The sequence below is a fragment of the Odontesthes bonariensis genome, chromosome 4 (genome assembly GCF_027942865.1).
Source record: "Odontesthes bonariensis isolate fOdoBon6 chromosome 4, fOdoBon6.hap1, whole genome shotgun sequence".
Taxonomy (NCBI): domain Eukaryota; kingdom Metazoa; phylum Chordata; class Actinopteri; order Atheriniformes; family Atherinopsidae; genus Odontesthes; species Odontesthes bonariensis.
The window spans coordinates 93,303-104,983 of NC_134509.1; the positions used below are offsets into that span (position 1 = coordinate 93,303).

An 11,681-nucleotide genomic window follows, 5' to 3' on the forward strand; every position below is an offset into this window, starting at 1 on the left:
ACATGTGACACATGAGGAAGGGCAAGTGACCTGAAACGAGAGGAGAGTTATTCTTCAAAATAAAACAGGAAATCACAAGACAAAAAACAACCCCAAAATAAAACCACCTCACCGCGGTGTGACACTCCTTAAATCTCTTTAAGGTGACTGAATATGTAGTTAATGACAGAGAAATTCCTTCCTTCAGTGATTGAAGAAAATAATTCCTTCATATCAGCTCATATCATCTAGAAAAAGTTTAATTTGATTAATTTTTGATGAGTTATGACGGTCTGCAGCTCAGGTTAAACAGGCAGTGGGACGGTGTAGATGCTGAAAGTGTCCACATGGTGGCAGTCTAACCCTGACTCAGGACTCTGCTGCTGCCCGAGGATCTGAAGAGAAGTTAAGATATGCACAGAAATTACATTTTAAGTTTCAATGATTGAAGCCCGGAAGTCTCAGAATAAGATCCGAGTAGAGATTCATGTGATCGTAGTGGCGGTTCCTTCATAGCGGCGATTTGTGGGACGCACTACCAAACACGGAGGTTTTTGTTTGTTTTTTTAATCTAGTTGCTTACCGGGACTGATCTGCTGTAGGCAAACTGGTTGTATATGTCATTGTCCAATCAGATTAAGGTCTGGTGTTGCCACGCCCATTTGGGGCGATTTCTGTCAGGGTCGAATTTGCACCAGGAAGCTCCCGTTGACATGAATGGTACGTCAGTTTTTTTTCCAAAATCATGCTCCCAATATATTTTCTATTCGGGTTTATGTGCTCGCACAAACGACGTGCTTTCGTCACATGTCTGCTGCGCGGGACCATGAACATTCTACGAAGAAGATGGTGAGTGTGGAGTGCAACAACACGGTAGTGTCTCTGAAAGAAGTACCCTTTAGTCGTCGTACTAATGCGGAGAAGGAAGTTTGGAAGAATTTTGCAGGATTTTGGAGCTAGCCTTGCGAGGCAAAGATGAAACCCAGGGCTCCAACAACCCTGCTATTTTTCCAGGTAGTATTTGATGTAGCTAAATAACTTAACATTTTGTGCTCAGTCATTGACTTGTAATGATTTAAATCTTTTATATAATGTTGACAATAATAGCAGAATGTATAATGACATTCATTGTTAATGGTGCAGTATTATATTTAAAAAAGAGAGAAATCTCACATAAGTAAGCTGCACTTAACCATGTTTGACAACTGGTTATGCTTTTCTAAGTCATATTTTCCAAAACTTCAATAAACACTTGACTTGGATTTATATGCTGTCATTTTAAATAAAAATAAATAAATAAATAAGGTGTATATGAGGTGATTACCTCATATACACTGGTATTTAAAGGGTTAATTTTTTGAAAATAATTTGACTGATTTAAGAACAGTTTTTGCTGATTTAAGGCAGGTTTAATTTTTGGGAGAGGAAACCTTTAATTCTGTTGATGTTTCTGAGGTGGTAAAAAGCTGCCTTGGTGACAGCTTTGATGTGGCTGCTGAAAGTCAGATCTGAGTCTATCAACACTCCGAGGTTACGAACTCGCTCAGTGATTGTAAGGGCCCGAGTCTCAAGATATTTACCAACGCTGACCCTCTTCTCTTTGCTCCCAAACAGAATGATCTCAGTTTTGTCTTCATTTAACTGTAGAAAATTCTCTCTCATCCAGGTGTTTACTTCCTCCAGACACTGACACAGTACGTCTGCTGGGCTGCAGTCGCCATGGTGACAGAGACACATAAAGTTGTGTATCGTCTGCATAACTGTGATAATTGATGTTAAAGTTCTGCAATATCTGACCCAAAGGGAGCATATACAAGTTAAACAGAAGGGGGATCAAACCCTCTGCTGTGACAGTAAAACTTTATCAAATATTAAATTAATAAGAGAAAAAAAAAACTTTATTCATGTGTAAACAGAGACAAACTAACATTGAACAGATAACAGTATTCCTTCATAATCCTGTAATAATCAGGCACAAAACACATTAATAAATCTTTAGAACAACAACATCCAGTTCCACATTTTCTTTCCTAATAGATCCCAGAACCAGCATCAACTCAACAGGTCAAAGCCAGATGAGCTGATTATAAAAATAACTAACAATAATAATGATAAAAAATCTGAAATAACTGAAAACAAGGAAAATATGAATATTTTATCCAAAAAATAAACAACTACAGTTAAAAACACGCTGCACTAAAGAGTTTAAAAAGATGGATTGTTCCATTGTTTTAGGTTAGAGCTCATGTAACATTGTTCTGACTCCCCTGTCTTTACCTGAGCCTCCCCACCTGTTATAGCCTCACACACTCGAACTCTGAGCTGGGCTCGGGGGGCTGGGGCAGGTTTATGAAGTACATCTCCTTGGGGGCGGGCGAGGGGGTGCTGGGCGGGCTTCCCATCCCAGAGTCCGGCGTTGTGGCCCGCGGCGGCTGGCTCATGGGCGAGTACTTCTTCTCCGGTCGGTTCAGAGGAACCTTGAGTTTGGCTCCGCCCCCTGAGGCCAGGCGGCCGTGGGCGTCGGCCTTCGGCCTGAAGCGCTTCAGCCTGACGGAGTCTTTGGCGTCCCGGGTGCACGGCAGCAGGACGGCCACGTCTTTGCGGAACTTGGAGCTGAGGCCGAAGTAGATGAGCGGATTGTAGAAGCTGGCGGACTTGGCGAAGAGGCGAGTGAAGATGCTGGTGAGGTTGGGCACGTGGAAGCCCCAGGCCGACCACATGGACACCACGGCGTACGGGGACCAGGCCAGGATGAAGGCCGTGCAGATCACTATGGAAACCTTGAGGATGGAAACGTGTGGTTAGACTCTGCCAGACGCCACGGACCCGAACCTGCAGGGCCAACACACTCACGATGGTGACGTCCCTCTCGATCTTCCTCTGGCGGTCGGTCAGGTCGCCCTCCGCCGACAGGGCGTTGCCTCGCTTCACCGTGTTGATGATGGACACGTAGCAGAAGAGCATGACCAACACCGGCACGAAGAAGCAGAAGATGAGGATGGAGATGATGTAGGATCGGTAGACGCCGGAGTAGTTGGCTTTGGCCCAGTCGATCTCACAGGTGCCGTAACCTCGATCTGCAGAGGAGGACCGAACGGGTCAGAGGACTCAAGTTTATCTGCACAGTCCAACAACAAGGGGACTCAAAGGGCTTTAAGAGACATTAAAACTGCAGAACTACAACAACAAGGGGACTCAAAGGGCTTTAAGAGACATTAAAACTGCAGAAATACAACAACAAGGCGACTCAACAGGCTTTAAGAGACATTAAAACTGCAGAAATACAACAACAAGGGTACTCAAAGGGCTTTAAGAGACATTAAAACTGCAGAAATACAACAACAAGGGTACTCAAAGGGCTTTAAGAGACATTAAAACTGCAGAAATACAACAACAAGGGTACTCAAAGGGCTTTAAGAGACATTAAAACTGTAGAAATAAAAAGCAGGATTTAAATATTAAACAAAAAAAGAAAGAGATAAGAACAATAGATAGAATAAGGAGTTAAAATGTGATTAAGTTTTGAAACTCATCACTACACCCAGATTTCTGGCCTGGTTGGTAGTTCCCAGGTGTATAGATAGAAGTTCTGTGGTGACCTGTAATCGTTTCTCTTTGGCTCCAAAGACAATTACCTCAGTTTTGTTTTTGTTTAGCTGGAGAAAGTTGTGGCACATCCAGTTATTAATCTCCTCAATGCATTTACCAAGAGCCTGTACAGGGCCTCGGTCTCCTGGTGACATTGTAATGTATATCTGCGTGTCATCTGCATAGCTATGGTAGTTTATTAAGGGGGTGGGGCTTAAACTGAACGGTAGGTTTTGGGTGGGGCTGAAACTGAACGTTAGGCTTTGGGAGTCTTGCCTGTGTAGCTCCCCCAGCCGAGCACCGGAGCTCCGGACCAGAACCCGGCCGTGGCCCAGATGAGCAGCAGACACACGAACACATTGTTTCTAGTGATGTGATGCGCTGAAACACAAACAAACAAACACTGATGTAACGTTAGAAAAGTGCAGGTTCGGTTTCCCCGGCCCGGTTCGGTTTCCCCGGCCCGGTTCGGTTCCCCGGCCCGGTTCGGTTACCCGGCCCGGTCCAGGATGTATGAACCAGTGTTGGGGTGGGGCTGAGACCTCTGCTGGGGTGGCACCCTTTGATGAAGCGGGTGATGCTTATCACGGTCAGGGTGTAGATGCTGCTCAGTCCAAACACCAGCGTGAAGAACCCGTCTACCTGCAGGTGACCCAGGCGGGTCCGTCAGATCCGGGCAGTTCCAAAAACAACCATCAGTTTCTTAGCCCTAACATAGTTCCTACTCCCTGTTCTTTGGACTCCTAATTTCAGATCTCATCTCATTCAGTTCTAGGTCAGGTTCCACAGAGGGTCTGGGAACTGATCCACCAACCTCCTCCAGTCTATGCTGCACCTGCACCTGCACCTGCACCTGCACCTGCACCTGCACCTGCACCTGCACCTGCACCTGCACCTGCACCTGTTTAACCCAACAGTCATGATCCAGCTGCAGGTTCACTTCCATTCCTAGGTGAGCGAGCTTTGTTTTTACGAGCTTTTGACCGATTCTTTTCACTTTATACATGCTTCCATTAGGTAACATTATTAGACAGCATGGCATAAAGTTCTGTCGCTATGCTGATGATACTCAGCTGTACTTATCTATGAAACCAGATGAAACCAAAAGGTTGGTCAGACTACAAGCATGTCTGTATGTACAAGCAAGACATAAAGACCTGGATGACTCAGAACTTTCTGCTTCTAAACTCAAACAAAACTGAAGTTGTAGGCGGGCTGTACCTGGCAGGTCCAGATGGTGGATATGATGTAGCTGCTGTCCTGGAAGACGTTGAAGATCTCGATGATGCCTCTGGAGTAGCCGAACACGGAGATGCTGGCGTCGGAGACGGCGAGGTTGAAGGTCAGGTAGTCGGTGGGCTGCAGCAAGGCTCTCTGCCTGTAGAGGACGAAGAGGACGATGCTGTTCCCAAACCAGGACATCCAGCCTGAGACAGAAGGGTTGGACAGGGTTTACCCAACAGGTGAGGACAGAAGGGTTGGACAGGGTTTACCCAACAGGTGAGGACAGAAGGGTTGGACGGGGTTTACCCAACAGGTGAGGACAGAAGGGTTGTACATAGGGATGGGAATCGAAAACCTGGGAAACACTGGGAACCGGTTCTCAATGAGAACCGGTTCCCAGTGTTTCAATTCCTTGGAATCGTTTGGCCATTTTGCAAACGATTCCCTTATCGATGCCAGTGGGCGCGAATGACGTCACCACGCAGCGTTGCGTGGCGAGTCCAGCGCAGCCAGCAGCCAACAGTAAACATGGCGCCCAAGCGGTACAAACGCTCGAAAGTTTGGTTACACATCCCTAAAAAAGAGGACAACAGGGCAACTTGCAAAGTGAATATTTCACCAAAGGGAGGAAATACTACCAACATGCAATAACTATGAATGAATGTCGCGTTTTCGATCTGCTCCGGACTAACGTTGGTGAATCTGAACCCAGCAACGTTAGCAACGTTAGCAACGTTAGCATGTCCTCGGCTAACACTGCAGGTAACTAATTAACAAACACTGCCTATCATGTTCGCACCATTTGCCTCATTGTAAAAGCTGCTGTTAGTAACGGTTAAAGGCGGGGTAGGGGATCTTTTTCTGGAACATTTTTTTACATATTGCTTGAAATACTCTTCACACCCCCATTGCAACCAATTAATTAAAAGTTTTGACACAAATATGAAAAGTTTTAGTGGCCTCTAGAACGTACAATCTAGGAAAAACAGTATCCAATGATTGGATACTGATGCCGTCTATCACACTGCAATCTGCTCCTCCCCCCCCCCCTGTGCGCATACCCTGCTCCGTGAACGTCCAGAAGCTTGGCAGGAAGCTAAACTAGAGCCAGCTTGGCTAGCACCTAGCATTATTAAACGTATAGTTAGCATAAACTAAATACTAAATACTAAATACAGCAACGATCGATGCTTGCTGTCAGAACAGCGCTCGTGCACCTTCGTGCTTGTGCGCGTTCATGTACTCTAGAGGCGTGGCTTCGGGGGGAAAGTGAAGAAAAGGGTTGGGACTTTTTACCTGTGTATTTTCAAACTGCAGCTTCGCTGGACTCAAAACCCAGGATCTCCTACCCTACCTTTAAGGTTAAATGAATGCCTTCTCAGGCATTACATTTAGAATAGAATAGAATAGAACTACTTTATTCATCCCAGCTGGGAAATTATTTTGCATTTAGATGAAATCATGAGAGACAGAGCCTGACTGGCTCAGAGCCAGAGGCTGGTGGTACTACCCCCAGTTCACCTCTACCTCCAGCTTCTCCTTTCACCAGAGCAGGAAGAGTTAAATTACCCAGGCCAGGATAGACCAATGTGGACCTCACCGTTGTTGGGTTTGTGAGGTCATGACTCGTGTTACTTCTAAACTAAACAAAGTTGATGGTAATCGACCGGTTTGTTGTCCTTTTTCTCCAAATGAGAATCCATAAGGGAACCGACAAAGAACCGAATCGTTAAGCAGAATCGAAAATGGAATTGGAATCATAAAAATCTTATCAATTCCCGTCCCTAGTTGTACAGGGTTTACCCAACAGGTGAGGACAGAAGGGTTGTACAGGGTTTACCCAACAGGTGAGGCTGGTCATAGGGTTAGTCTCAGCGTGTTCTCACCCAGCAGCAGCAGGTAGACTCCGATGATGGTCTCGCCCTGGTCGGACAGCGGGGGGTCCCGGCCCCCCCCTAGGCTGAAGCTGTGGTTCTTCCATGGCGGCCGGCCTGCGGCGGCACTGCTCAGCGACATGGTGTCAGACGCCGTGTGGTCAGACGCCGTGTGGTCAGACGCCGTGTGGTCAGACGCCGTGTGGTCAGACGCCGTGTGGTCATCAGACTGAGGACCTCCGAGCTCCGGGCTCTAATCTGGGGTAAAAATAGCAGCTGATCCTGGTTCAGCTCTCAGATCACCTGCAGGACGTCTGGCTTCTGACGCAGCGCGGGGGGGCGGGGCAGGTTGCCATGGATACTGCTCTCTGATTGGCTGATGGGTGGTCAACAGGTAAACGGATCGTCTTGTTGATTCTAAGGTTTCTGTCAAAGCTGAGAGGGTTCACACGAACTCCTCTGGGGTTAGGGTTCTGGTACTGGTTATTGATTACAACTGATCAGTGGTTATTGATTACAACTGATCAATGATGATTGATTATTACTGATCACTGATCAGTGATGATTGATTATGGCTGATCAGTGGTGATTGATTATGGCTGATAACTGATCAGTGGTGATTAATTATGGCTGATAACTGATCAGTGATGATTGATTATGGCTGATAACTGATCAGTGAGGATTGATTATGGCTGATAACTGATCAGTGATGATTAATTATGGCTGATAACTGATCAGTGATGAGATGATTGATTATGGCTGATAACTGATCAGTGAGGATTGATTATGGCTGATAACTGATCAGTGATGATTGATTATGGCTGATAACTGGTCAGTGAGGATTGATTATGGCTGATAACTGATCAGTGAGGATTGATTATGGCTGATAACTGATCAGTGATGATTGATTATGGCTGATAACTGGTCAGTGAGGATTGATTATGGCTGATAACTGATCAGTGAGGATTGATTATGGCTGATAACTGATCAGTGAGGATTGATTATGGCTGATAACTGATCAGTGATGATTAATTATGGCTGATAACTGATCAGTGAGGATTGATTATGGCTGATAACTGATCAGTGAGGATTGATTATGGCTGATAACTGATCAGTGATGATTGATTATGGCTGATAACTGGTCAGTGAGGATTGATTATGGCTGATAACTGGTCAGTGAGGATTGATTATGGCTGATAACTGATCAGTGAGGATTGATTATGGCTGATAACTGATCAGTGAGGATTGATTATGGCTGATAACTGATCAGTGATGATTGATTATGGCTGATAACTGGTCAGTGAGGATTGATTATGGCTGATAACTGATCAGTGAGGATTGATTATGGCTGATAACTGATCAGTGATGATGTGAATAATCATTAACATCCAAACCTGAGATATGTTTCTGAACACCACCTTTAATTGGTTGATGTTATTGATGAGCTGTTACCTGATCAGAGTATTGGTGAATGAGGAGTTCCCACCTGCTGGAGTCAAACTGCTGGGCGCTCCACCTGTAGCAGAGTTTTCTGCCTCTGTCCACATGCTCCTGACAGTATTTCATCCTTTCAGAACCTTAAATCACAGTGAGCGCAGCTAACGAGCTGATCAGCGTGCGGTCCGACCGTCACTGCTGAGTGGAAGCATCATGAACTGTGTGAGCAGCTGATACAGGATCAGACTGATAATCCTCTGCTGAATGACCTCTGACCCACAGATCACTGATCCGCCCTGTGCCCCATTTTTCTGAGTCCTGGGTGGGTGTAGGTCGGGTGTTTGTGAAGTGTGGGACGCAGATGTGATAAGGTGTCAATTAGCTTTCATGAATTCCATGTTTCTTAACTTCATGTTAACTACTTGTATAGTTGCGTTTCTTTAGTTGCACCGACTGATTTATTGATTTTCCGAGACAGTGAAAGTGGTGACATGATAACAGCAATTTTTTTTGTTTTGTTTTTTTATATAAGAGAGTTCCACGGGAGCGCAGAATGTGTCCCACCCAGCGAATGGAGTACGCAGGAGCAGGAGATGTATATCCAAAAGCTTTTACTTTAGGAGCAGATGTTCACCAGTCTCTCCAGAGAGAGATTATAGAAATATTATATATATATATATATATATATATATATATATAGTTATACACTTCTCCCAAAATGAGAGAAGTATATCTATGAAAATTTATTAAGGAAATCATAATCTCTCCACTATGCGGAGGAACAAACAAAAAGATCTATCAAACTTTAACTTTAACTAAACGTCACTCCTGCTACGGAGGAAAAAACAAATGACCTCTCCTAAAAAAATGGAGGCACTACTCTATGAAAATTTACAAAAACAGAAATCACTCCAATTGGGAGGAAAAACAAGAATGCTATGAAAATAAACTTACACTTTAACAGGACTAATTTATCAAACTTCATCAAGAACAAAAAACCTCTCTTGAAGAGGAAAATACCAAAAGGCAATACTTGGAATAAAGGCGAGAGTGATGCACATGAATCGGACAGATCCATCACAAGACAGGGGGAGACGCAGACTCTTATTATGGGATAACAGGGAACAGGTGGAATCATTCATACCACAATCAGACTGGAGCACGAGAGGAAGAGCAGGTGACCTGAAACCAGAGGAGAGTTGACCTTTCAAAATAAAACAGGAAGTGATGAAACATGACATGAGACGAGACAAAAACCCACATGACCTCACAGGTGTGACAGAATTCTACCAGGTGGAACTTTGTTTCTGGAGTCTGTTTCAGCCGGTCGGACATTCTGTGAGACACAGCTTAGCTAAGCTTCAACGTTAGCCTGCCCGGGAGCAGGCTAGTTCAGCGGCATCAGTTACCGTGGTTACGCAGCGGGCATTCAAATAAGCCACGTTGGTGGAATGGAACTCTCTCTAAGATTAGCCAGAAGTATGGAGAAAAGCCAGGCTTTAACCTTTAACATGCTAACTGAGGCCTGCAGAGTCTGAGATGTAGCTCTTGGGTTTCTGACCTTGGGGTGACCTTTAACCTTTAACATGCTGACTGAGGCCTGCAGAGTCTGAGATGTAGCTCTTGGGTTTCTGACCTTGGTGTGACCTTTAACCTTTAACATGCTAACTGAGGCCCGCAGAGTCTGAGATGTAGCTCTTGGGTTTCTGACCTTGGGGTGACCTTTAACCTTTAACATGCTAACTGAGGCCTGCAGAGTCTGAGATGTAGCTCTTGGGTTTCTGACCTTGGGGTGACCTTTAACCTTTAACATGCTAACTGAGGCCCGCAGAGTCTGAGATGTAGCTCTTGGGTTTCTGACCTTGGGGTGACCTTTAACCTTTAACATGTCATCAGCTTCGCCCTTTCCGTTTCCACCTTTCGATACGGAAATGGCGAAGCTGATGACATGTCCTTCTACAAATCCCGTAGTTTTAAAATGGCGGAGCGACATGGAGACACTCATTGGGGTGTAACACTGTTATGTACATTCGCATGCTGAATATAAAGAATATAACAAAACTGCACTTTTGTGATGGAGGTAATTAATAACGATTGAGGTAATACTTGTGAATGATAACTCAAATTTGTTAATAGACAACGTGAAATATTACACATTATAGCTTTAAGCATTTTATTTATTATTTAAGTATTTAATTTTGATTACAACTTTATTTTTCTGTAAGATAATGTGAATGTCATTTGATTCTATTTTGTATTTGGAACACTTTGCACACCATTGCACATCTGAAAGAAATGAAACTATTTAACGTGTTTACTATAAATGCAGTCTGCAGCCTGCTGATGTTACTTTCAAATAGTTAAATTAATGAGCCATGCTTATACATCACTCTTTATGAAGTTAATTAAACCATATTTATGAGTTTCCAATCCAATCCACTTTATTTATATAGCACATTTTAAACAAACACAAGGTTTCCAAAGTGCTGTACAGCCAGATAAAAACACATTAAAAAACTAAATCAAATCCAAAATAAAATAAAATAAAATACATAAAGATATAATGCACACATAACACATCTACATACCATCAACACACTACCTGGGGTTAAAAGCCAGAGAAAAGAGGTGAGTTTTAAGATGGGACTTAAAACGAGACAGTGACGGGGCCTGTCTGACGTGAAGGGGCAGATTGTTCCAAAGTTTTGGAGCTGTAACGGCAAAAGCTCGTTGCCCTCTAGATTTTAGCCTGGCTCTGGGCTCGGTCAGGAGCAGCTGGTCAGCTGACCTGAGAGAGCGGCTGGGAGTGTATGGGTGGAGCAGCTCAGAAAGATAATGTGGGGCAAGGCCATGCAAGGCTTTAAAAGCAAATAAAAGAGTTTTAAAATGAATTCTAAAATGGACAGGCAACCAGTGGAGTGAGGCTAAAATGGGTGAAATGTGCTCATACTTTCGTGTGCTGGTTAAAAGACGAGCGGCAGCATTTTGGACCAGTTGAAGACGAGCAATGGAGGACCCGCTAACCCCCATATAAAGTGCGTTGCAGTAATCCAGGCGTGGATTACTATTTCAAAGTGCTGTTTTTGAAGGACTGGTTTAATTTTGGCCAGCTGCCTCAACTGGAAAAAACTGGATTTGACCACAGATTTAATCTGGCTGTCAAATTTAAGGTCAGGGTCCACTTTTACCCCCAAATTGGTCATGATCGGCAAGTTTGCTATCCCTTTAAGGTTAAAAACAAGAATGACACCTGTATAATGTAAGATGATTACAAATAATGCTGATGATTGTGGGTCCGTTACACACAGAACGGTGCAGCCTGTGGAATAATGAGGCATCTGGAGCTGAGGTGATGGTAGGGGGGCCCCAAATGAAATTCTGCTTAAGGCCCCATAAAGGCTTGGGCCGGCCCTGCGCACAGTCTCCATCACCTTCACAGGTTTCCAGCAGTAAAGTTTGTCTGAAGCATCAACGTGACGTCAGGTGCTTTAGTGACGCAGCAGGTGAGCAAACACGGAGAAAATAAGGGACTACTTTTCCTAGCGGATGGGAATTCCTGGATGATGTTCGTCATTTCCT

At 44.4% G+C, this 11,681-nt stretch overlaps 1 protein-coding gene across 1 annotated transcript; it reads right to left on the reverse strand.

The window, feature by feature from the left end:
• Positions 1-1,937: 1,937 nt before the first annotated feature.
• LOC142379176 (opsin-5-like) lies at positions 1,938-6,807 on the reverse strand. Its single transcript, XM_075464307.1, has 6 exons — positions 6,678-6,807; positions 4,789-4,994; positions 4,110-4,209; positions 3,844-3,948; positions 2,833-3,056; positions 1,938-2,759 (listed from the first exon to the last, which is right to left on the reverse strand). Exons 1-6 carry the CDS (start codon positions 6,805-6,807, stop codon positions 2,274-2,276), a joined length of 1,251 nt encoding a protein of 416 aa, XP_075320422.1. The 3' UTR covers positions 1,938-2,273.
• Between the last annotated feature and the right edge of the window lie 4,874 nt (positions 6,808-11,681).

Excerpts from the sequence above, each read along its gene's own strand:
- LOC142379176 (XM_075464307.1), bottom strand. The coding sequence starts at position 6,807 with ATGTCGCTGAGCAGTGCCGCCGCAGGCCGGCCGCCATGGAAGAACCAC. Across the intron at positions 4,995-6,677 it reads AGTCTACCTGCTGCTGCTGG|GCTGGATGTCCTGGTTTGGG; the intron begins GTGAGAACACGC and ends CTTCTGTCTCAG. Across the intron at positions 4,210-4,788 it reads CCACCATCTGGACCTGCCAG|GTAGACGGGTTCTTCACGCT; the intron begins GTACAGCCCGCC and ends GGTCACCTGCAG.